The sequence below is a fragment of the Anolis carolinensis genome, chromosome 2, assembly GCF_035594765.1.
Source record: "Anolis carolinensis isolate JA03-04 chromosome 2, rAnoCar3.1.pri, whole genome shotgun sequence".
NCBI classification, from domain to species: Eukaryota; Metazoa; Chordata; class Lepidosauria; order Squamata; family Dactyloidae; genus Anolis; species Anolis carolinensis.
Window position 1 is genome coordinate 68843494 of NC_085842.1, and position 26846 is coordinate 68870339.

A 26846-nucleotide genomic window follows, 5' to 3' on the forward strand; every position below is an offset into this window, starting at 1 on the left:
CCCCCCCCCCTTTTCCCTTGAACCCACTCCCTTCTCCACTATACCCTAACCCCTTTCCAACGCTTACCCTCCACTTTCCTGTACTTCTCATCCCCCTTCTTCTTTTTTTCTTTTTCCTTTTCCTCTTCCCCAACCCCCTGATCTTACCTTTTTAAATTATGTACCCCCTCCTGAAAAACCAATTAAAAATTTAAAAAATATAAAACAATCTATATTCCTCCCCACAGATATGTACATCCTTTCCTTAATAAGCAATATGAATATGGTGTAGGTGTTTTTCTCTTTGCCTTCTGTTGATTCTTTCGTTTCTGGAGACAATTGATGTTTCCTCAACTACCGTAATTTGTCTACACTAATAATAATTCAGGAAGATCTTTACAACGGGGGTTAATGGATGCTAGGACACCAAATGGGACCGCTTTTATTTTTTTAATAAAAACAAACAAAAACACAAATATTTACAGCCACATATATTAGACTCTCCTCTCTCAAGTGAAATGCAAGCCTTAAAGATTCCTGCTCCATTCTAATCCAAAACAGAATTGCCCAGAGGCCTCCAAGACTGTGCTGGATGCAAGGTGCATGAACTACAGATCATTTACATCTTTCATAAGGCTATTTAAGATCATTGTTTACTGTTAAGGAGACCATAAGTGATTAGTGCTAAATATGTTCAGTATAAAACTTTCCTTTCAAAGACAGGCAGACACAAAGATGTAATAACTGCCATATGTTAAAAAAAAATTACACATTTATAAAATCCATAGTGGAGGGGAGAAAAACCAGACCAACAATACTTTTTTATTTCCCACAAATTCTGCACTCTTATAAGATACTAGCTGTGCCCTGCCACGCGTTGCTGTGGCGAAGTATGGTGGTATGGGAAATAAAGTATTGAGGAATTGGTGGCAGTTAAGGTAAAGGATAAACATTTTCCTTGACATTAAGTCCAGTTGTGTCTGACTCTGGGGGTTGGTACTCATCTCCATTTCTAAGCCGAAGAGCCAGCATTGTCCGTAGACTCCTCCAAGGTCATGTGGGATGACTGCATGGAGTGGCGTTACCTTCCCGCCGGAGCAGTACCTATTCATCTACTCACATTTGCATGTTTTTGAACTTCTGGGTTGGCAGAAGCTGGGGCTAACAGTGGGGGCTCTCTCCGCTCCCCCAATTCAAACCTGCGGGCTTTCAGTCCAGAAGTTCAACAGCTCAGCGCTTTAACACACTGCACCATCAGGGGATATTATTTCCTAAAGGTTGTGAATATACAATATTTCTGATTGGTTTTTTTTGTCTGTTTGAGGCCATTATGAATGCTGCAATTAGGGAAAATTATTAGGATGTAATGGCCTTGCAGCTTTAAAGCCTGGCTGTTTCCTCCCTGAGTGAATTTTTTGTTGGCAGGTGTTAGCTGGCCCTGATCGTTTCCTGTCTAGAATTCCCTTGTTTTCAGAGTGGTATTCTTTGCGATATTTTATGTGCTTCTACTGTCTGTGGCCCTGAGAAAACAGAGGATTTGCCAGACTTCGATGATGGGAATATTTTGTTGGGAAGTGTTAGCTGGCCCTGATTGTTTCCTGTGTGGAATTCCCCTGTTTTCAGAGTGTTTTCTTTATTTAGTGTTCTGATTTTAGAGATTGTATTGTTCTGTTTTATTATACCACATTAATTTTTATATATTCTGATTTTAGTGTTTTTGAATACTAGGAGCCAGATTGTATTCATTTTCATGGTTGACCGCAACACAATAATAATAATAATAATAATAATAATAATAATAATAATAATAATAATGACTTTGGTAATACACAGTGCTTTACTCCCTTGTTAGCTTCTTTTCTGGAAGAATGCTTTCTTGGGAGGTGTTAGCTGGCCCTGATTGTTTCCTTTGTGGAATTCCCAATTTCCCTGCTTTCAGAGTGTTGCTCTTTATTTACTGTCCTGGTTTTAGAGATTATATTGTTCTGCATTATTCTATCCCAGTAATTATTTCATATTAAAGTAGAATCTCACTTATCCAACATTCGCTTATACAATGTTCTGGATTATCCAAAGCAGTCTGCCTTTTTGAAATCAATGTTTTTGTAGTCAGTGTTTTAAATTCATTGTGATATTTTAGTGGTAAATTTGTAAATACAGTACAGTAGAGTCTCACTTATCCAACATAAACGGGCCGGCAGAATGTTGGATAAGCGAATATGTTGGATAATATGGAGGCATTAAGGAAAAGCCTATTAAACATCAAATTAGGTTATGTTTTTACAAATGAAGCACCAAAACATCATGTTAGACAACAAATTTGGCAGAAAAAGTAGTTAAATATGCAGTAATGCTATGTAGTAATTACTGTATTTATGAATTTAGCACCAAAATATCACGATATATTGAAAACATTGACTACAGACATGCATTGGATAATCCAGAACATTGGATAAGTGAGTGTTGGATAAGTGAGACTCTACTGTAATTACTACATAGCATTACTTCGCATGGAACTACTTTTTCTGTCAAATTTGTTGTTTTGGTGCTTAATTTGTATAACGATTACCTAATTTGATGTTTAATCGGCTTTTCCTGAATCCCTTCTTATTATACAACATATTCACTTATACAACATTCTGCCGGCCTGTTTATGTTGGATAAGTGAGACTCTACTGTATATTGATAATCTTATATTATTTGCTTAGAACTGGATTATATGAGGCCCCTTCTTCACAGCTGTATAAAATGCACACTGAAGTGGATTATATGGTAGTGTGGAGTCAAGATAATCCAGTGCAAAGCAGATAATATAAGATTATAAATGGGGTATATAGCTGTGTGGAAGGGCCTTGAGTCTACACTGCCATATAAGCCAGTGCAAATTAGATAATTTGTGGAAGAGGCCTAAGTGAGGCCTAAATCTGCCTATCCCCTGGGCTGAGTAGGTTGCTAGGAAACCAAGTGCACAGAGATTAGTCCTCTAACTGGCAGCAATTGGATAAAAACAATTATTGCTCTCCCTCTAATTAGGACTTTATTTTTCTTTTCTTTTTGTTGTATCAACCTAGAGGCGTGGATGATGGGTTGTGTTGTCAAATTTCGAGGCCTGTAGTTTTGTTGTTTTGTTGGTCGCCGTGATGCCATTACTCATTTATATATGTAGATTGTGATTATCCTCCTAGTACAGGTTTAAACAGTGGAGGGATGTGATATCTGATCTTAGTAACCCTTCTAATAAATCAGGATAGACTAAAATGAAGATCTCCCTTAAATGAGAATAAGCAGACATAAAAAAATGCCAATAGTTATTTTTAAATTTCAAGGGGTGTCATGTAGAAGATGGAGCAGGTCATACTGGCATTTCTTTTAGAAGTTCAGTGATAAAATTCCTTGTAGAAATTAAATAGCTTCTCAAACTAGGTATAAAGATACAAATTCTTTTAAAAGGTTAGCATTAGTGTTAAATAAGAATTACAAATTCAGCTGGTCTGTTGTAATTGGTCCGATTAAACCCATTTTGACAATAGATAACATCTCACCTATGTCTTTTATTGTTTTGCTGAGCTCTGCCATTTGTGATAAGCTAGAAATGCTGTAACTGCCATATTATGTGCCCAGGGTAACACTATCGGATCCTATGGCTACAGTGTCAGATCCTGAAAACATCTTTGTAAACAGCAAACACTATCTGCATAGGATACATTCGTGCTGGTCACATAAACCTAGACCAGAATTGTTATTTTTGCTCATGCACACTTTGTTTTGACTGTATAACTCTTACATTCTGTAAAAATACTGATGATTTGAATAAATGTTATCTATCTTGTTCAGTGCTATGGGTAGATCAGACGAGAACTTGGTCAAGGTTATTCTGCTTTTCTCCCAATATACAACTTGTGAACATAAACTAACAGATTAAAATTGCAAGAAAGGCAATTCCATTTAAACATTACATTCATGGTAAAAGCTTGTTCCACATTGAAATAGACTTCCTTGGAGTGGAATTGACTGCTTTAGGCCCCTTCGACTCAGCTGTATAAAATCCACATTGAACTGGAGTATATGGCAGTGTGTACTCAGATAACTCAGTTCAAAACATATATTGTGGATTTTCTGCCTTGATATTCTGGGTTATATGGCTGTGTGGAAGGCCCTTAGACAGCAGTTAAACTCTTCCTCCTTAGCAGTCATTAAAAATGGGTTAAGTGTTCATTTTTCAGGAGTGCTCTAGCTGTATTTCAGGAGTGCTCTAGCTGGAATTAAATTAGAGAGCCCTTATGGGAGCTTCGAGCACTACCAATCTATGCTTCTTACTCATTCTATTTGACTGGATCTACACTGCCATATAATCAGTGTAGTTCCAAACTGCATTATATGACAGTGTAGATACAGCCTATAAGACAGAATTCCTGGATGTTTCTGTAAAATATTATTCCAATGTAAATACTTTTAAGTATTGTAAAAGGTGCCATTTAATACTTCCTTGCACGATTGTGTTTGTATGGCAACACAACAGCAATTGGACAGTTTCAGGGCATCCCAAAATCAATGTGTTCCATTGTGTAGCTAGGGGAAGAAGCAATGACTTTACCTGCTCTGATATTAGTAGCATGATGGTTGCACATTATCTTCCAGCCTGACAATGCCAGGATCCAGCCCCACTTACTGGGAGTATGGTCCATTTATTCACATTAGGATATACTTCTGAATGAGCAAGAACAGGATCAAGTAACCCAAAAGGGTAACTCTCCTCAAATGTGTAAGAAGTTCTTAAGAGAGGGTGTAAGCAAAACAATCTCAAGTCTAACTACAAGTGTTCATATTCACTCTTCTACCTTGATCTCCAAATCAGAAAGGGAAGGGTTAAAATACCAAAGCACCACTGTGTTTAAATTGGGTAACTTTGGGAACAAGGATGTAATCTTCTCTAAAGTTGATTGTATAATGAAACAGCCTACTACTTCCCTTGAAACAACCACCTGTTTTGGACATAGAACATTGGTTCTATGAGACTGGAAGTAAAGGCAGTGGGTTGACATTTGAGAACAATGACATGACACAGCTGTGGGCTCCAGAGGTTATGGGATTCTCAAAGGCCTCTTTGCAGCACCACAGAGGCATTAGGAGTAAAGAATCAGATTTTTTTCCCATGGAGTCTATTCATTAGATGTTGGGATGACAGAGTATGACCTCAACAGTCTCTGTGTGGCTCACTAGGTGTCAAGATTAAAAGAAGCAGCAGCAAGTCCTCTGAATTATCCATTGTTTTCTTTATTTCAGAAGCACAATCACCACTGTCCTATACAGCCCAGACACATAATGCAATATTGTTGTTGCTGCACTTGGGTATGAGTCAAGGGTTCATAATACTGTGGAAGAGGTAGATTCATTCCTAATTGTAGAACATTGTTCAGCAGGAAATGTCATTGTTTTCAATGGGCAAGAAAATAGTAGCTTTTTGAGGAACCCCCATCTTTCCTACTTGGCCTTGTTCATTCATTGGGTCATTAAGACAGGAATGAGCTAAAGCAATAGAATGTTTAAGACTTCTTGCAGCTACTTGTCTGGAACAGTGTGTTTCTGTTGTTATCATTAAAATGGTGCTCCCAGGACAGATATTTGGGGCAAAATCCAGAGTTCTGCTTAACAGAATGAACAGGAAGCTCCCCAATGCAGCAGAGGTGACTTAGGCTGTGTCTATATGGACCAAAAATGTGGAGTCATATCTCAACTGCTGTATAACTGGATTTGCAGCAGAAGCATTGGATCCAGCTGTTATTCTGCTGTAAGGGGAAATGGAATTTACTTTGTAGCTTCTTGGAAGCTCTATAGCAGGTCTGTACAACGTGCAACCTTCTGGGAGTTGGAGGCCCAAACAGCTGGAGAACTGCAGGTTGTGCAGGCCTGCTCTAGAGTGATCCCAGTGTTCTGGAATTGTGGAAAGGTAGATTGAGCTAGATCAGGATCAATCCAGTTGTTATGAGTTATGCTCAATAGTAGGAATGGAGCTCCCGGTGGCGCAATGGGTTAAACCTTTGTGCTGGTAGGACTGCTGACAAAAAGGTCAATGGTTCGAATCCGGAGAGCGGGGTGAGCGCCCCTATGTCAGCTCCTCATGCAGGAAAATGAGAGAAGCCTCCCACATGATGGTAAAACATCAAACATCCAGGTGTCCCCTGAGCAACATCCTTGCAGTTGGCTAATTCGCTCACACTGGAAGAGACTTGCAATTTTTCACATCGCTCCTGACACGCGCACAAAAATTAGTATGAACAGTAAGACACAGCATTGGGAATAATATCCTGGATCTTTGACCATCTTAAAATAGTCAAGCCTCATTTTAAAAGTGCAAACTGAAATTTCCCTTTGAAACCCCTGCTGACAAGGGAATAGTCTCTTTATTGTATTTCAGAGGGTACTCAGGACTTAACTATCTTGTTTATTCCTAAGGAATTGAGATCTTTCCAAACTGGTACAGCTCTTCACTGTGAAGTTTCCAGAGGTTGAAGAGCAAGTGTTTCTACTTGATTTTACTTTTTCTGATGTTTCTATTGTTTTCTGATGTTTTGTATTGTTTTCATCAGAGGATCATCTAAAAGTCATTGGGAGCTGTTACAGACAGAAGTTGTGTTCATATCTACCCTTTTGCACACAGACCTCCCTTTTTTTGCACATGTGGCACAGGTTCTGCACTTATCACTTTAAAAACAAAATGAATTTTCTTTTGAATCTCTATGGAATAACAAACATTAAGGTCATGCTCTGATCCACCCAGATGTGTTTCCTTCCCTCCAGGTGACAGCCCCCAAGTTTGAAAGGTGTTAAATATAGGCAAGGGAGCAAAACATAGGCGTAGATTTACCAAAGATTCTCCAGCACACAGAAAAAAGGCAGATTCTCCAGCACAGAGAAGCAGAGACAGATCTCCACAGAAGGAAGCATATTTCCTCAGAAGATAACTCTCCAAAAAATCATCAGCAAGAAAACCAGAACCTTCAGAGCCAAAGGATCCACAGAGAAAGAGAATGAAAGAGAGAGAGGGGGGGGGGGGGGGAGAGAGAGGTATCCCTCATTGTTCCCTTCATCCAGAACTTGCTTCCCAGTCTTTTTTGGACTTCTCTTGCCATCAGCGGGTGAGAAATTTCATGTGTGTCTGAATCTGTAACCACTTAGGACTTCATCTAGTGGGCTTAGGGCTCCATTTCCATGTGATTTGGAAATGGAGCCCCATGGTAGTCCCATGGAGGTCATCACATGATGTAAGGGAACCCCCGGTGGGACTCCATGAGGCTCTGTTTCTGCAGCACATGAAAATGGAGCCCTAAGCCCATCTTCAGGGGTCAGGTGTTACCTGACTCCAAACAGAAAAAAGGCAAGAGATAGCAGGGGAAAGATGGGCATCAATGGAGTAAGAACGTGATATGGCTGGGCATCCTAGAAGATGAGAGGGAACAGGGTAAGACGATTCCCTCCCTTTCCCCCTGCTTCCCCCCCCCCCACTCGTGGGATTAACTATTTAAGCTTAGTTGCACCATTCTCATTAATAAAGGGGAAAAATAGCACAAATTATCTAAATAAATAGCACCCTAGAGCGCAAAAATATTGAACTGCATTACATCGTGGCTAAGGAATCCATTTTTTTTTTAGCAAACAGTGGTCTGAATGTTGATGAACTGTGAGTGAAATTCTGACCTCTGAAGTAAATTTGGCTCGAATAAATTGTATTGATATATTTAATGAAAAATGTTGGAAGGCAGTCAAAGTGTCACCAAAACCAAATACTTGACCTAGAGTGTCCATAGAATTAGTCTGCCCAGCCTTGCCTGAAAATGTCCTAGAAAAAAATTGATCCATTGACAAATGAACCTCTTGTGTGATAGTAAAGCTAGAAGTATTTGGGAAAAGATGTTTTTGTGCTTCTAAAGTTGACAGCTTCAATGGGAGAAATTGAGCTATTTAATTTCCCCTTTTCTGTAATATACATTTAGCCTGGTATGTTAATTTCTATTATTAATTCTTTGAAACTAGTCTCCTATGTTCAAAATGAGCCATGAGTTGTTGTTATTATAAGTTTTTATCATGGTCTTGCAGGAAATTAACTTTTGCTCATTCCTTTACGAGATGCTTTTCTGTAATAATCTAGTCACTCATGGATGTCAACTAGGCTATTCATTCTTATATATAAAATGTTCACAGTCATTTGAAGGAAAATATTTTGCCCTTCCATCTCAATGCATGAAACTCACACCTGCCTAGGAATTTTGACTATATATTTTAGATTCACACATGGGCATTGAATTTCAGCTTAATTAGTGTCTCAAAGGTACTTAAGTACAATAAGAAAGCAATGATTTTCTGCAAATTTGTGGGATTGTAACTCCTGCAGTTCTTCATCTTTGGCTATTGGGAGTTGCAGTCCACGAATATCTGGAGAAGCAAAAAAATTTAACTCCATGAAAAAGAATTGGGCATTATATTTTAACACTCTTTCCAACTACCCTCCCCAGAGAAATACGACATGCCCCAACCCTTCTGAGTTTTAGAAAAGCCCTGAAAACATGGCTATGTGCCCAGGCTTTCGAAGATTAAATGGTAAAGACGACCCCGGACTGATTTACGGCTACAGCATGAGGATTTTGGAGGAATGGATTTTAATCATATGTTTTATATTTTTATATTGTTTTAATTGTTTTATTGGATTTTCATTGCTGTTTTAATTATGTGTAGGCATTGAATTGTTGCCAATTTGTACGCCGCCCTGAGTCCCTTCGGGTGAGAAGGGCAGGATATAAATGTTGTAAATAAATAAATAAACTACACTGGATCTCAGGCTTCATATTCCTGATGCTGTAATATCCAGCAGAACACCTTCATTAATACTACATAGTTATTTCTTGATAGGCTACACTAAAGCAGGAGTGGAAACAGTGTAACCTTCTAGATGTTGTTGGACTTTGAACTCCCAGCAGCCTTGCTAGCATTGCCAATGGTGAGGGAAGATAGGAGGAATGCACAGAGTGCATACTTCGACTAAAGTCACAAGTAATCTTAGCAATTTTAGATGGATTCATACCTGCTTAGCTGAAGTGGGACACTCTGGTCCCTACCCAAGACCATCTGTGCCAGCACATTCTGCATCCTTATTTGGTCTGAAACTGCCTTTAGTCTCCCGGGTTAGAGAATAGGGATTAGAGTAAAGCCAACTGCGATCTCAGATGTCAGGAGGGTTGATCACATGGCTCCTCCCCCTGACAATCCTTGTTCAAGATTTAGACAACCTTTGTGAGGACTGTTAGAGTTGTTCTGTACAGGCTCTCTTGTTCCTCTTAATGGATTGCTACCCCTCAAATGTAGTGGGATGATCAACCACAAAGGAAGATTCAATGGACAGTTCAATCAACTTCTGTATATGGAGCAGGGAAAGGGATGCCATCATGTTCTTGCCTTAGGCAGAAAAATGTCTTGGGCAGATCCAGGAGATTACTATTTGGAATAAAAGAATGTGATTTTCCTGCTTCTTGGCAGGGGGTCGGACTGGATGGCCCACAAGGTCTCTTCCAACTCTATGATTCTAAGAGGAGAAAGAGTGTTTAATCAATTTTGTCTCTGAAACACCACATCATCCTAGTTGGCTTTTACCATCACTACTATCCTTGACCTGCATTTACTTAGCAAACATGAGCCTGGAATCTTGTGGAGCCAGGAAGCCAAAAGAGGTGTGCAACATCTCTTTTCTTTTGTGAACTGATGAGCTCCTTTTGGCCTCTCCTCCGGATTTCCTGACACTGTTTTGAATACTTCATGTATATTACAGAAAAGGGGAAATGAAATAGCTCAATTTCTCCCATTGAAACTGTCAATGGCTCAATGTTATTGTTTTAATTGATGTATGTTTTTACCATGTTTTTATTGTTGTTTACAAATTTTAACTGTTGACATTTGTATGTTTTTATGCTCTAAGTAGCCTTGAGTCCTCATGCAGTGAAAGACAGGGTATAAATATAATAAATTAATAAATAAATACCCTTTTCACACGAGAAAACCCAATTTAAAGGGATCCCAGCTACAGCCTCATACACAATTATGATGCTTGCCTCATATTAATTTACCCGGGATTGCTATTGTAGTCTGTAATGATGTAACCATGTTTTATGGAGCATACAGTAATAATATAAATATCATTTTTGTGCTATATAGATTTAATCAGTGTCTTTTTTGTACAATATGGTTTCCAGCAACCCCCTTGAAATCCTTATTTCAATGGATAATTGCATGGCTCTGCTATTGAAAGTTTCTATCATTTATCATAATTACAAATAGTTTTATTTTTGAACATGTCGGTGAAGACAAGTGTCTTTGAAAATGAAAAGAAAATGACAGAGTGATAGGTAACATTTGATCAAATTGACTGGAAGAAGGCAGATCAGCTGCAATACCTGTATGTTTCAATGTTTTCCCTTCTTCCCCTGTACTATGTCAAAATCAGTCACACTTTCAAATTAAAAATTGGCACACTCCCACATTTTGATGAAGCAGTGATTAGGAGGAAAGGGAAAAAAGAAAGAAAGAAATCTGTTTTACTTATGGGGACATCTTGTGGATGCCTGGAGGGTAATCTTTTTTTCTTGATCAGTTCAAAATCAGACTGAAAGAAATATGAGCCTAAACACAGTCAACATCATCACTTAGAGATGTTAAAATATTACTTTTTGTACAACAGATCACAGAATCCACAGAAAACATTGCCATTTTGACTGGGAATTGTGGGAGCTGAAATTCAGCAACTAACATTTTAAGTCCTTGTTTAGAAGACTCTTTTTTGCTTTTGGAAGATTATGTATGGCTGGATACAAAGAGTCCAATTTGCACCAGGAAGGATGCAGGTTATCTTTGGATGAGGGAAATGAAGATATATGCCTCTAAATATATATTTTTTCTCAGTGAATATAATCCCATACTAATATTTTCCTTCTTGTAGTACTGTATCTTCATCCAGTGCACAGTTTGTATTCCATTCCATTCCTATTCTAGTAACAGACTATCAAAACAAAGTATTATTGAACATGCTTGTGCTTCTGTGACCAAATACAATTGTATCCTTTGCAATGATGGGCACTCTTAAGTTTTATGGAGGCTGTATTAGTCTGTCGCAGCAAAACCAAGAAAGAGTCATGCAGCATTTTTAAAGACATGTTCTATTTTCCATAAGTTTTTATTAAATGAATTACAATATGATGTAGAGAATTAATTCTTTGTTAAATTAGTTCTCAAAAATTATGGCTAAAACATTTTATGTACAGGAAATGTGTAGAAAATATGATTTTCTGTAAAGAAAATATGGTTTCCTTTACAGAAAATGCTATAGATCAGCACTCACTCTGTACCAAATTTGCACATGGAAAACTATAAGAATTTTGCTAATGATTTCTACACATAAAATGCTATTTTGTGTGAGAAAACAACATGAAATTTGTTAAATAAGTTCCAAATTATAAAGATTCTAGTGTTCCTTCGTATCAACACTCAAGAAACCGATAAGCACATAGAAGTATTAGGACAGAATATAAGTAACTTAGAAGAATGGATGGTAATTGTGATATCTGGATGGTGTTATGAAACCTGGAGTATATTTGTAATATGCAAGACAGTTCATTTTCTTCACCAATGTGAGGAATCAGTGAACTTGACAGAAAGATGCTAAATCAAATTACCGCACTGAGTTTACAGGTTAAGTAAGACACCTACTAGAAATGTTATTTTAATATACTTTATTGAAAAAGTACACCGTTTTAAATTGTCTTCCATGGGACAAAGCAGAAAGTAATGACCATCTGTGGCTATCTATTGAAGTCCAGTTCTTGATGAAGTGTGACTATTGTATGGCAAATCCGTATTTGCATGATGTGCAAAAGGAAAATAAAGTCTTTTTTTTTTTACATAATTTGGAAAGTTTATATCATTCCCACTGTTTAAAATCATGAAATGCTGATGTTTAGACTATATTTCATGTCTTCTAGTTGCACCATTTCTCAGTTCACAGTTTTTCCATGGATTTTGCATGCCAAGTGATTGTTCATCAGTCAGTGTCACCTTGAGAAAATGGCCAGAAACAGAGGAAGCACAACAAGGGTAGGCTTAGCACTCAGGCCTAAAACTCCACCACATTCTCTGGCATTCTCCTAAAAGATTGAGGAGAAGAGAAAAAGAAGAAGAAAATGGAAAGTGGTACTTCAATATTTCAAGTTAAAATTTAACACAGAAAGTATGCAAAAGATTATAGTCAATATTTGACAATGCCTACACGAACATTCAGCTCTGGGACAGGCAATAACCACAAGGAAAACTGCAGCTCTGAGAACCTTTTCCACATAGGTGAAGAAGGCACCTATTTCTGAAGAAGTCTAAAGGGTGAAATGTCATAATTATTAGGGTAGGGCAAAAAAGTCAAATCTTTCGTTGGTTGGATCAAATTCGTTTGTTTTGTCACTTTTGAACCGTGTTTCAAAGCGGGTTATCCCCTCGTGTGTATCCCGCGATATCGAATTGCAATAGCCAATTTTTCTAATGGCGTTGTATGTTTTTCGGTACCTAAGACAATAAGCTATGCATTTTTAAAGCATCCAAACTTGTTTTGAGGGAGGTACATACTATCCTGGGCTTGCTTTGCCCCCCTGTGGCCAATCGCAGAAGGGAGGGAGTCTCGTTTGTTTTTCCCTGTCCTGGAGTGGTGGTTGCTTTCTATGGGCCTCTTAAATCGAGTTGCAAGAGCAAATGGCATTGGTGGCTGGCTGCAGTTGCTATTCAGGAGAGAAATCCCTTTCCCCGTCATGGAGTCGTTGCTTTGTATGGGCCTCTTAAACCAGGCTGCAAGAGGAGGGAGTTGGCATTGCAGGATCTCCTTTGCAAACCACTTGCTCTTCCCCTTCGCAGCCTTCCCTCCTGCTTTTGCCAGAAGCTTTAATTGAGGAAATCCATGATCCAGATCATTTCACTCCGGTTTTGTGCTGGCAAAACCCCAAACTAGAACTCTCCACCCAGATTGGTGACTGACATTCCACATCAGGGGGAGAAGAAAATTGGAAATGGGTGGGGAAAGCTAATATATATATATAATATTAATAGTATCATTCTGGGAAGGAAAAAGGTTGCATTTTAAATCTATGTTTTTTTTTCCTTTTAAAATTTGCTCTATATTTGTGTGTATGTGACATAAACCCGACTCCTGAGCGTGTTCCCTCCCCTCCTGGTTAGAAGCAGGCTAAGCCCCATCGAAAAAAATCCACTCCTAGATTATCTTCTTATCCCAGATTATCTGGCAGTGTGGACATATAATCCAGTTCAAAGCAGATAATCTGGGATCAGATCCTGGGATATAGGGACAGGGCCTCAGGCGAATATACACTGCCCTAATTCCCAGGATCTGATCCCAGATTATCTGATTTAAACTGGATTATATGAGTCTCCACACCATATAATCTGGGATAAGAAGAAAAGTGATTGATCTGGACCAAGCTTGGCACACAGACCTAATATGGCAAGCTGTGAATCCTGGAGGAGTTTTGGGAGGGTTGACCCAAGACTTTTGGGAATTGTAGTTCACCAGCATCCGTAATACATTTTCTCATGGGAGCATTCATAAAAAACAAGACTGAGGTTTTAAGCCTCATAGGAATAAACAGCAGCCCCTTTTGGGACAGCATGGTGTAGTGTAGTTGTTTGAGAGTTCGACTATGATTCTGGTTTCATTCCCCACTCAGCCATGGAAATCCACTGGCAAGTCACACACTCTCAACCCCAGAAAACCCAATGAAACAGTTTCAAACCAGGAACAGATTTCCTTATTCAGAGGCTGAAGGCCATCTGTCAGGAGTGATTTGATGGTGTACTATGATTTCTGTTCCTGGGTGATAAATGTCATTTCCTAATTGGTTCTGTCGTAGAAACATGGCAAAAATTTATGACACTGCCTGAACTCTGTCTTTGCACAAGGGACATGGTGCTATAATAGCACATTATGGTTTCCTGGGACACTGTCCACCAACTTAACAAAGTTTTAGCCACAAAAACAAAGTTTCTGTAGTAGAACAATGACTTTCAAAGTAAAGACAACCCAATGAAACAGGAAGTAAGACATTTAAACCAGGAACAGATTTCTGCAATTATTAAAAATGGTTTATTATAAAAGCTATAAAAATTTGCCAAAAATCAGAGGATAAGGGGAATGTTCTGAATTTTGGTGAGCTAGCAGTGTTAAATGTGTTCTACCATTGTACCAAGTTTGAAGGAGATAGCTCAAAAAACGGAGGGTGGGAGAGTCCTGTAAAGTTCCCCCGGTGCTATTTTTGGCCACTGCGTATGCGCGCCTGCCATTAATGAATTAATTACAAATATTCGTTAAGTTTCAAAACTTTTTGGGCCAAATTTTGGAAGCAGTTTCAGAAACGAAGCGCCAGCGCCCCCTACTTTAGAAGCAAGTTTTGAACCATTTTTTTCATGGATCGCACATGCCTACTAATTACTAATGAGAGGGCCTTCACGATGATGATTACTCTTCCTCGTGGAAGGCTCTCCCATGGAAAAAATTACCTTGCTTTCTTTCAGTATCTGACCACCATCACCACCACCACAACCACCACCACTACTACTACTTCTCCTTCTCCTTGCTGTTGTTTTCTTGGGTCTTACTGTGTTATTTTAACCTTTATAGCATGCTGGTAGTTTTGATTTCCTCTTCTGGTTTAGGTGCTTGCTTTGTTTTTAACATGTTGACTTGGTCTGCTCGCTTGGAGTCTTGAAAAAAATGGCATGTTTGGCTTCTTATGTTAGAGTGAAAAACTAGGGAAGGGGCATCCAGCACCTGCATAATTAGGTGATCTGAGTTCAGCTTAATAAAGAACAAGTTTTGCAGACCTGATAATGTAGGTGGAGTACAGCCCTTGATTTGAATTAGATCAAAGGCCACTACAATGGTGGACTGTGTTGCTGCATTGGTGCTAAATGCACCTCCATTTCTGCAGTTTGGTGCTACAACTTAGAAAGCTCTTTTCCTTGTTGACACAATGGCCAGAATTAAGATATTGATCTTTGCCTGTGAATGTGTCCTTATAGTGTAAGAGTTGATTTTCCCTGCCTTTCTGCACAGCACCCAAAACCTCCCTCCCAAATTACTGTAAGGTCCAGAAACCATGCGGCAGAGAAGTACCATAGATACCACCTGCAGGTATTTACACTATGATGAGGGAATGTTGGGTTGAGGCCATTGTGAAACAGGGGTACTTGAAAAAGAGATTCATCTCATAATCCTAAAGCAGGGTGACACACACACACACACACACATCTTTCGATCACAAGTCAGGATTCTTAAATTATTTCCATGTTTCAGTATCAGTTTATCAATGGAATTTTAACAATCTAATCAGCCACAATAATATAAGGTTAAAATAAGAGAAAGTTCTTTTGCAAGTTCTTTTGCGCATTATAATTGTAAAACATTTTGGTAAAATATACAAACATATATGAGGAACACCAATAACCATGTGCTACACATCTATTCAAAATAAGGGTTGGCAACACGACCAATGGATAAAAATTAGCAAGCGGAAAAGGATTTAGCAGGAGATATGGAAGTTCAGTCTTAGACATAATGAGTTTTACAGCAATGAAGCACTCTAGCAGAAACCTCAAAGAGAAAGAAAATCTAGCAATGGAGAACTTGGAAGATTATCTTTTGGTAACTACTTCTAGGATACCCATGCTGCCACAGTCAGAATTCATGCAAAGTGGGAGATCTAGAATCTAGACAAAAATCATTACTTTTATTCTCTGCTTACCTCAGGATGGAATCCATGACAGGATTCTGGACGTCTTCTAATCTTGTGAGATTTTAAGCGTTCACACTTGAGGGATTCATTATGTTCACAGAAGTTAAGGATACGTCTTAAAATCAGGATGTTGGCAAATTTAAAGTAATCTCCCAAAAACAATCTTGCATTACTTGCCTACGGTATCACCTTCCTATAAGGTTGTTCTTTACTTCTGATGCACTCATTTGGATTGTAATGAAGTTATAATTGAGCAAAACAATTGGATTGCCCTGAGTAATTTTATCAAAGAAAAATGGTTCTAGCTTTGATATTTAAAACCTCTTTACATTATGTTTGGTACCATTGGGAAAAAAAGCTATAATGTTAATTGGACATTGTGCTGCTTTTTAAGAAAGGATTTAAATCAGTGCTTCTCAACTTGTAGGTCCCCAGATGCTTTGGCCTTCAACTCTCAGAAATCCTAACAGCTAGTAAACTGGCTGGGATTTCTGTGAGTTGTAGGTCAAAACACCTGGGGACCCACAGGTTGAGAACCATTGATCTAAGTGTTGGGGATGTAATGAAGATAATACTTCACTGTTGTATAAGATGTATGCATATACAGTTGGCCATCTGTATCATGGGCTGGGCATCCACTGATTCAACAAATGAAAGTTGAAAAATATTGGGAAAAACTTGATTTTACAGCATGCTAAGTACTATGTTGATGTATAGGCATACCCTACTGCAGCTTTCTGTCATTTCACAGATCTTTGGGCTCTCGAACTCATTTGAGATGCTCATCACTTTATACAAAGGTGCCATTTTATTATGCCATTGTATTTGATGGGATCTGAATAATCCATGGATGTGGGTATTAATGGAGGATCTTGGAACAAAACCTCAATGGACAGCCCAATGTATTTCTTTTTGGGTGGGTATATTACAATGAATCAATTTTGTATTAGATACAGCTTTAGTATTTCTGGAGACACACTTTTGAATGCTGCATGATTTTATAGCCCAAGAAGTATAAATTCCAAATTTTGAAAGATAAACATTCAATGTCAATTGTTCAATTGCCAGAAGATCTTACATTAGTTCATTTATTTTATTTATTTATTTACAGCATTTATATTCCGCCCTTCTCACCTTGAAGGGGACTCAGGACGGATTACATTGCACACATAAAGGCAAACATTCAATGTCATAACATAGAACAGAGACAGAGACAAGACGCAGGCACGGGCTGACCTCGAACTCATGACCTCTTGGTCAGAGTGATTTGTTGCAGCTGGCTTGCTTTCCAGCCTGCGCCACAGCCCGGCCTGTTATGAATAAGCACAAATTTCGCTAATGTCAGTTCCAAGATATCATGTACTTTTGGAAATATGATCACCTTAAATTAATGTATATTCAAAGCCCCTTTCATGGTTTCTGTATTCTCTTTTTTCTTTCCTTTTCTATTTCTTTTCTGTAGTTGTCATATTTTAAAAATTCAGTATTTTTTAGAAGATGTGTTTTACACAGAAACCATTAAATTAAGCAAGAAAATTGTATATCACAGGGATGTAAGATACGGCATTATTTTCAAAATAAGATATATAGTTAAATGTTATGATATCTCAAAAGATGTGTCGCCATTCCTCCTGCAAATGTAAAATAAATTCAACAAATAAATGTCATTTGTCAAGTGGGGTAAGTTTTTAAATATTTTCAATTTACTTAATATATTGAATTTAAAATGAGCATTCAAATCTTGTAATTCTGTATAATATGTTTTTCAATGGTCAATTTCAAATGATGGGGTTAGATTTCAATTTAGTAATAGCTAACTAATCTAAGTCCCATTGATTCCAATGGACCTGATTCAAGTGTGGTCGAACCTGAAGTGACCCCCTTTATCTCCCTTTTATTCAGTTTACTAAAGGGTGCTCATTATATTGCTTGTTTCAGACCCAAACATTGTCAATGTAAAGGATATACCTTATTTCTATTGGCTCCATGGTAATCGGGGAAACTGATTCACACTCACACTCATTACTTACTACTACCATGAAGAGATTGCTGTTTTGAATTTGCTGGATGACAAAGGCCCTATGAACACAAAACAGAATCATTAGCTGAAATATCATTTCTACTTTAGAGAATCATTCAAGAGGCAAAGTACTAGAAAGCTGTTGAACATATTTTAAAGTTTGATGTCAAAGTGATTATTGAAATGTTCTCTAAACAGTACTAAATTAGCTGTACACCCAATATATTGTTTGAAAAAAACCCAGATCCACACATGGCAACTCACTGGAAGACCTTGGGCAAGTCATACTGTCAGTCTTAGAGGAATGACAAACCTCTGAATAAAATTTGCCAAGAGAACCCAAAGAAAGGGTGATTTGAAGGTACATAACAAAACAAGGTGATTTGAAAGTACATAACAAAAAAAATCATAATTACGGTATTCTGCAAAAGTGCACAATATAAATTAACTGGATTTAACTCTAGTTGGGTTATCAATAAGATCCATGTCTTCAGCAATAAAATGTTATAAAATTTTGGCCAGGGCTTGGAAAAGTTACTTTTCTGATCTAAAGTTTCCAAAATCTTCAAGCTAACTTTAGGAGCTTAATGCAAAAAAGTAATTTACCCAAGGTCTTTTGTTTTTCTTTTCAAGATTAAGCTAGAAGAAAATCTTTTTAAAGTCTCAGGTATTTTTAGTCTGTGTAACATCTTTATTAGCAGGCACATTATATGCAAAACAATTGCAGTACATTCTAAAATTAGTCCAGGATATACAAATTATTAGACATGTATTTCATATTAATTGAGAAACTGCATCATCTGTCAAAAGTTCTTGTCCTATTGAGGATAGGGTTTATCTTGCTAATGCTGGAGCTCCTTTTCTTGTCATGTGTCTTCAAGATGACTCACCTTATGGTGGTACTATCATAGGGTCTTCTTGACAAGATTTATTCAAAGATGGTTTACCATTGTCTTCATCTAAAATGGAGAGTGTGATTCAGTGGATTTCCATGGCTGAGCGGGGATTCAGACTTTGATCTCCTACATTTCAGTCCAGTTCATAAATCATTAAACCTTGCTGGTCCTCTTTTACAGAGCTCTGTCCCAGAGTTTCCTTATCCCCCTTCGGAGATACTGTGGTCTACTTCTATGCTAATTTTTATATCAGCTCAGCATAACATGCTATGACATGTAAAGCCATTGAATCCAGAATAGATGTTTTCAGTTTGGTGGTCTGGCAGAGAAGGGTGAAGTTAAATGAGGACTTGACCATGTGTAGATGTGGACAAAGGCATATTTCCACTCAGACGTCTCTACTTAAAATACAGATTGTCTTACTAAGAAAATGTTCTGCTTTGTCCAAAAATCACAGAAAATTGAAGGAGGGGGAGGACATGGAAAGGAGGCAGGATTTTTTTTTTACTAATTCTGGGGAAAAACAACTGGGAAGTCTGCAATTAAAATATCACCATCAGGATGATTAAATGCTTCTTGGTATTTTTTAAAATGTACTGACTATTCATTAAAATTACACTTACTAGAATCTGTAACATGTTAGCTTTATGATGATAAACACTATATGCAGTTTCATTATCATGCACAAGGTCTGAACTTTCTAAAGAAACATACAAACAGCTGGACCATGTAGAAAAACTGACATCACTGTAATGGAGCATCTGCGGCTTGCAGATTTGTGTGTGGGAGAAAAGGGGCCAATAAAAGGAAAGGAGGAAAATATTTAAAGAAAATAACAGCTATGTTTTATGTATGATATCTTAGAGTATTATAAATGTATCCGATTCCAAGGCAAATACAGAGCAATTCCTGTTTATCCATTTCAGGAACTGAAACAACCCAGTTCCTACACACTATGGGACATTTTGCAATGCAACATTTGTTCATGAGAAACCCAAAAGGTGATACTCTGCTGTGTTGATGCTATTACTGTTTGCCTGAATTGTTAACAATTTTTGATGAGAGCAATTGAAGTGGAAGTAGGGAAGAGAGAATTCAGTTATTGAGGGGTAAAAGACTCTATATTTGTATATTCTCTCAGAACCATTGAAACAAGTGAGGGGAGGAGTACAGACACTGATAGGTTGACGTATTGACTTAGGTAGCCCATGCCATGTATACATTATAATGGCTTGTATCAGGGTTGGGAAGCATGGCATGTTCCAGATGCTGTTGGAGTGCTATCTCTATCAATTCTCATCATTGGCTATACTGGTTAAAGCTGTTGGGACTTGTAATTTCACATTTGGAGGACTCAATGACTCATATACAGTCTTTTGTTACAATATATGCTATAGAACAGGCCTACACAACCTGTGGCCCTCCAGGTGTTTGAGACTCCAGCTCCCAGAAGTCCTAGCTAACTTGTATTCCAATGGCTAGGGATTTTGGGAGCTGAAATCCAAAACATGTGGAGTGCCCCAGGTTGGGCAGGCCTGCTCTAGAACATGCTCTTTTGGCACTGTCCAGCAGACTCTACAATGTGATTGATCATTGGACATACTGGCTGGGATGATAATAGGTGTATTTCAACATATCTGGAAGGTACCAGATTGGAGAAAGCTGACCTAGATGTTTTGGGAATAAATTGAAGTACATCTATCATCATCACATATTGCAACATTTGTAAAGGTCAGACAGTATAAGATGATTATGTTCTGTTTCACATTTTAATCTGGAACGCAGGGGCTAGATTGGCTGGATTAATATCTTATTCAAGGTGAGAAAGCATTTCATATAATCATCAATATGAAATTCTCCCAACTTCACTTCATAAATAGTAAATTATTCAGAGAATACATTCTTTAACTGAACATTTATTTTCCTCCTATAGCAAGTTATCAATACTATTAACAGTATTGTTTCCATACTACAAAAAATATCATCCTGGAATGAGCAAAAAGAAAAATTGTTCCTTGAACTCAACTGCTTGTGGTTGATTTTTTCTCTGAGATGCATATTTTGAAGAACAAATCAGACTTTCAATATTACATTTAAATATTAAACCTGGTTATCCACTGAGTGCCCTTGCCTCCAGCTTGTCCATCACCATTGCCCAAAATAAATCTGCTTTCTTCAACTGGATAACTGCTCATTAGCACCAACACTGAATCCTCCTTACTTTCTTTCTGAACTTAAACATCCTACCATTTTAGAGTTTTCCTCATGTAATAAATAGACCATCTACAACCCACGGGCTGCCTGTGAATAATAAGAGGTAACAGGAAATGTAGATAAAACATTGGAATTTTCTCAGGACGCTCTTATCACCAAGTTTTTCTTGCAATTGTACAAAGTATTGGTTGCACTTCTGTAGCCTAACTTGACTTGGAGCTGTATGATACATTTGTATGTAAGACAAAAGGTAGTTCTGCACTTGGCCATAAGCAAACAAGGATTAGGCTGTCACTGACAGATTCGGATGAAAGGTGTGGCTAAAGCAGTGCTTAGCTTGTAATCCCCAATGTGCAATTCATCAGATAAATTTATACTCCCTTTCTGCTTAGTAGAACAGCAGATCACTGTTTCTCTGAATATATATTATTCAGAAACAGACAGTTACAACAGCTGGAACAAACTGCTGGGGGGAATGCCACATGTTCTGCTTTCTGATCTAATTTTGCTAAAATCAGCTCTGAAACTGATTTTTGCAATATGAAGCAAAGTCCTCGGATTGATACTAGGAATTTTACTATGATTTTGAACCTGATTGAAGTCATAGGACTCCCAGAACCAAGCCCTTAAAAGATCTCGTTCATCATAATGCATCTTGTTAGTGCATTATGATCACTTAAGTCTAAATTCTTTCCACAAGCCTTATTAATTCAAACTATTATGACAACTAGAAATATTTCTTCTTCACCAGATAAATTGCAATTTTGTCAGGATTTTTTTGGTTGGGCATTCTTATCCCTTTCCCAGCAGCAAATGTCAGGATATTGTTAAGTGGTATCATAATGTTATAATTGTATAGCATGAACAGTCCTCTAATAATAATAATAATAATAATAATAATAATAATAATAATAATAATAATAATAATAATAACAACTTTATTTTTCTATCCAGTCTCCATCTCCCCATAGGGACACGGGGTGGCTAACACAGGGCCAAGCCCAAAAACAAATAAAACACAGTAAAATACAGATAAAAACAGCATCAATAACAATTTACAACAACAATTTTAAATCTGCCCATCTTCTAGTGAGCTAAATTAGAAGCAAGGGGTGGGAGAAGAGGCATGGGGACATCTTGACAGAATTATTCCTCAGTAAATTATGCTTGCATTGTGGTTTTTCCAAAGGGAGCACTGAGCAATCTATGGGTGTCTGCATGCAGAAAAGCCTTCTATCAAAACATGTGGCAGTGACAATGTTTCTCAAAGGTATAACCTTTTTTTTTAAAAAAAAGCAAATGTTTTAACTTGATTTGTGGACAGTAAATACAAACATGTATTCATATCCGGGGCCAAAAATGTTTTGGCAAGTTTTATGTTTACTTCTTGTTATTTATTTTCAGGGTGAATTTTATTTGATTTATCCATTTAACAGCTCCTTAAAGCAATTAATATTTACTCCCTTTTACCAATTTGAATTATAAATAAGACAAAAGTGGGTTTACAAAAGCATCTACATTAGCTGAGATTGACCTCCACTTCGTTCCTGAACTCTATTGATGGATTACAAAGCCTCTAAAAAAATCATATTGGCAACCTTTCACCTTGCTTGTAAAAATATAGGTGAAAAATGAAAACATCACATTTTTGTGCTTTCAAGGAAAATAATAATCAGAATAATACAAAAATGTATTCTTTCTTTGAGCAGATTCTTTGCCCTTAGATTTTTATGACAAATGTGATCTGTAGGACCTTTGGGGTTAAGATGAACATATATGTCATTATCAATATCATTAAATCAAACCTCTGTGAAAGATTAAACATTCTATTACTGCACTATGTAGCTGGCTTAAAAGTCAAAAGAAGGTCTTATGTTTAATATTTATAGTCAAAGTCTAATGTTGGAATAAGAAAACTCTTTTGAAGTTAGGCTACATAAATCAAAAATGGAAGTCTACCTTTTTTACAACATTTCATAGTCAGCATTAACATCTCCTGTAAGGCAATATCACAATGGATAACATCACCAAACTTTGAGTCTCAGAGACATAACCATAAAAATAATTAACTGCTTTGGTCCTTATCTTTTGAAGTCATATTTCATTATTTTTCTGAATTATAACCACCCAATTGAATCCTCTCTCAAACTTGGATCAATACCAAACACACACATCCTCTAAACAAAACACAATCAATCATGGTCATTGATTCCCTTCAAAAGATGGGAAGATTCCACCCTTCCCCAGAATAAAGAAAATCCGATTATAGCAGCCCTTCTTCTAGTGTTGTGTTGAAATCCATATATCCATTCAAATATTTACACACAATTTTAATGGAAAATTGCACAAACTGCTTAAAATGACCAAATGTAAGATATCAAGCAGACAGATAAAATAAAACATATAAGCAGCAATAGTTGCAATAAGACATAATTTAACACTAACTAAGGCTAGAGGCTGACTAAAAAGTCTAACAATCAGCCTTTTCTTCCATGAGAATAGGGACTGCTGGAGGGTGTAGAATACAGTAGGAAATACCTGACAGGAACACCTTGGTGACTATGCATTATTAGCTATAGATCTGTCAATATTGATTTCACTTCATGAGTCTACTTTTAGTCCAAATGATCAAGTAAACTGTCGGATATTTCCATGAAAGCTTTGTGGATATGAGCAGATACTTTACATAGAAACAGGATCAGGAAGCTATTTCCATGAACCCAAGGCATTTGAGTTTTTCTAGAGAAACTTTTGGCATCATATTGATGTGAGAAAGGGCAGGACCTATGTTTACTATTAAGAAAGAGTAAGTAAAACAAATCCAAATGTATAAACCTTGTGCTTCGCCCTGAAGAGCTTTATGGACTCTCATTTTAGAAGCTGAAAAAAAACAACTCAATGCTTGCTAGCTTGCTTAGGTATGATAGGTGCTCAGCACCTGTTAAAATAAGGCCTTTCCCCAAGAGGCTTAGATGGATAGTTAAGTTCTACCTTTCAAGCATTCTGTTTTAGCTTGCATTCCATCGTCATTACTTTGGGATCTCATTTCACAGCTGTCACATTTTGATTTTTTTTCTCCCTATTGTTGGTTTAAATATCAAAAGCAACATACATGCACCCACATATACACAGATATCTTAAATGGAAAATGAAGTACAGCCTGTACTCAAATATATGTTACTCATATAATTGACAATTGCATAAAACAAACCCTAATAGAGTGGAACAAACTTCAACTGTTCAACATGCAGATATCTGTTGTTCTGGTTTTCCAACCTCATAATGTGTTTTCCAGGCTGCTAGGTATATTTCTAACTCACATTTCTCTCATATCCATTAAAAAAAGACCTGAATGAATGTGTTATTTACACTGCTGATGTAAATTAGACTAGTTGTTTGAATAATAGATGGGATAGAGAATGACAAATTGTAAAATAAGAATATGTATGTGAGTAGTTATAGTTCAGGGTAACTGAGCCTGAGATACATTAAAATATCAGTGTTCAAATCACATTTTGTAATTATGAAATTAGGACCTTCCAGCCATTCTTTCCATTTTAGTCTGTGGAGCAGGAGTGGAGCAATGCTATTTGGCACCACTATTACTATCCTATTTCTATTGTTATAACGGTCCTGCTCCCTTCCCATCCTCTTTTCATTTAATGGGACATATGGAAGCCAAACCATACTCATGTACGTCTTTGTATGTACACACACAGGCACACTGTAAAGTTGGGGTCCTCACAGAACTGGAATTACTGTTCATATGAAGTCTTTATTGCAGATATGATGCCAGGAATATGAGGGTGACGGCATGGAAATAATTTTTGAAAAGAGTCCTTCCTTACTTTGCTTAGTCTTTTTACTCTCTTGAGAACTGATTCATTGAAGATGTAAAGCTTTATTATATTGCCTAGACAATAGGACTGGAGCATTGGAGAGTATGAAAATGATTGGTTTACTTTTAATTTTCTAGAAGAGCATAAGAACACAAACAATTTCTTTCTTTCTGTGACAGATCATTTTACCCAGATTGGTCCTACAGTTCCAACCCTTAGAATCCCCCATTTAACATCTTTCTGGATCAAGTTCCTGGATTTCAGTGTGATGCTTTAAATGCGGACCTGTGGCTGTGTTGTTATGTGCGTTCTGTATGATAGGCATGGCTTATTGGGCTTAATTGAAACAGCTATAAATAGTTAGATATGAAAAAAAATAAAAATTAATAGTTCATATTTTTACAAACAAAATAATTTATAGGGGGTATTGCAATAAACAGAATGTGAATTACCTTTCAGAAGAAGGAAGAAAAACACAAGTTCATACAGCAACAAGAACTGTTTACATTCCCAAAGGCATAGCTTATTCTTTACTATGGAGCATGGGCATTATGTCAGAAGTTGGACAATCTTTTATTTTTCCTTTGACCAAATGTTGAAAATAATTCATGATTAACCAATGCAAAAATAACTATTTTTATAAGAACCCTGAAAAATATCCCAATCATAATTCTTCTTTTGGTGCATACAATTTTCACATGTACTTATAACTTTAAAATATTGACAACTGAAAAATTATGCCAACAAAACTCCTCATGTAGTTAACAATGATATCCATCTTACAAAAACTATAATCATTAGGTTATTTTCTCCCTTTGTGGTGTGTTACGAAGGGGGGGGGTATTCTTTGGATAATTCACCCATGCCGAATTATTATCATTTTAGGAGAAAATATAGTTCATGACAGACTGTGGTCAGGGAAGAAAAAGGACAAATCATGATGGTACTGACTGCTTCCGAAAGTATTCATTCCCATCCCTTCAAAGCTTTTTCAGGCTCCTTGGGTCTTTTCAAGTTGTTTCCATAAAAGCACAGAAAAACCAAACGTGGAAAAAAAAGACTGTTCCTACCAATCTGTCCCATCCTTCCATCCCTGTGAAGTGGTAGAGAAATGGCTTTTAAAGAGGCAGACAGGAGCCAAGAACACCCATGTAGGTCTTGTCTTGACTAGGTCACATGCTCCTCAGCATGTTCTGTGTTATTATTTCCATTTCTTACTGGTGTTAATGATATATATGTAGAAGGATGCAATTCTTCACTAAGTTCTTCTCTGAGGAAGCAATGCATAATTTTGGGCATTTCCTTCTTAATATGATAAAATATTTGAAAATCATGTATTTTTGAAACTTATTTGCAAGAAATGACCTACCCTGCACTACATTTGCATGTGGTTATTTTAACAGAAACATGGAGTTGGAAGAGACCACAAGGGCCACCAGGCCAACCCCTACCATGTAGGAATGCATAATCAAAGCACTAGAAAAAAGAAATAAAATTTCCTACACAAGAAACAGTATTGAGCACAGAAAAATAACATTTTAACAGAACAATAAGAGAAAAAAGACCAGATAATTCTATTCTCTGCAAAGCAATCGCCTAAAATATTTGTGCAAAATAAATCCTGAACTGCAAAGATTCTTGTCAATCCTGGATTCTTTCACCAGGGTTATCGATGCTCAAAGGGCATATTCTTGACCATCTTTTAAATATTCTAAGCACCCTGGCAGGACCTAAAGCCAAGTGCCTCTCGCTCGGCACTTGGTGCGCTCAAATATAGGCCCTAGCAGGCCTTGGCAGGGCCTACAGCCGAGCGTTGAGCGCCTCTGACTCAGTGAGCTCAGATGTAGGCCCTGGCAGGTCCTGAAGCCAAGCGCCAAGGGCTTCTTGCTCGGCATGCTCGGATGTAGGCCCTGGCAGGACCTAGCAGGCCCTGCAGCCGAGCTCACTCAGATGTAAGCCCTTACAGGCCCAGGTGCTTTGCCGCCAATGGGCCAAAAGTATCAATTTTTCTGGACTTTGGACGGAAAGGTTTACTTGGAAAGGCACCCGTTTTTGGGAGAGGTGCTAAAAAAAG

General features: G+C 37.5%; 1 protein-coding gene across 3 annotated transcripts in view; it reads right to left on the reverse strand.

The window, feature by feature from the left end:
* Nucleotides 1–11735: 11735 nt before the first annotated feature.
* The window catches only part of cacna2d3 (calcium voltage-gated channel auxiliary subunit alpha2delta 3), a 713907-nt gene continuing 698796 nt past the window's right edge, over nucleotides 11736–26846 (reverse strand). For 2 of the 3 annotated variants that reach the window (XM_062969910.1, XM_062969909.1), the window contains 3 exons: nucleotides 17767–17882; nucleotides 15813–15892; nucleotides 11736–12161 (listed from right to left, as the gene is read on the reverse strand). In XM_062969910.1, the coding sequence (XP_062825980.1) occupies nucleotides 12069–12161; nucleotides 15813–15892; nucleotides 17767–17882 (289 nt within the window). In that variant the 3' untranslated portion in view covers nucleotides 11736–12068. Of the gene's footprint in view, nucleotides 12162–15812; nucleotides 15893–17766; nucleotides 17883–18713; nucleotides 18783–26846 lie in introns of those variants that run through there. The other variant, XR_010002615.1, reaches the window with a different exon arrangement.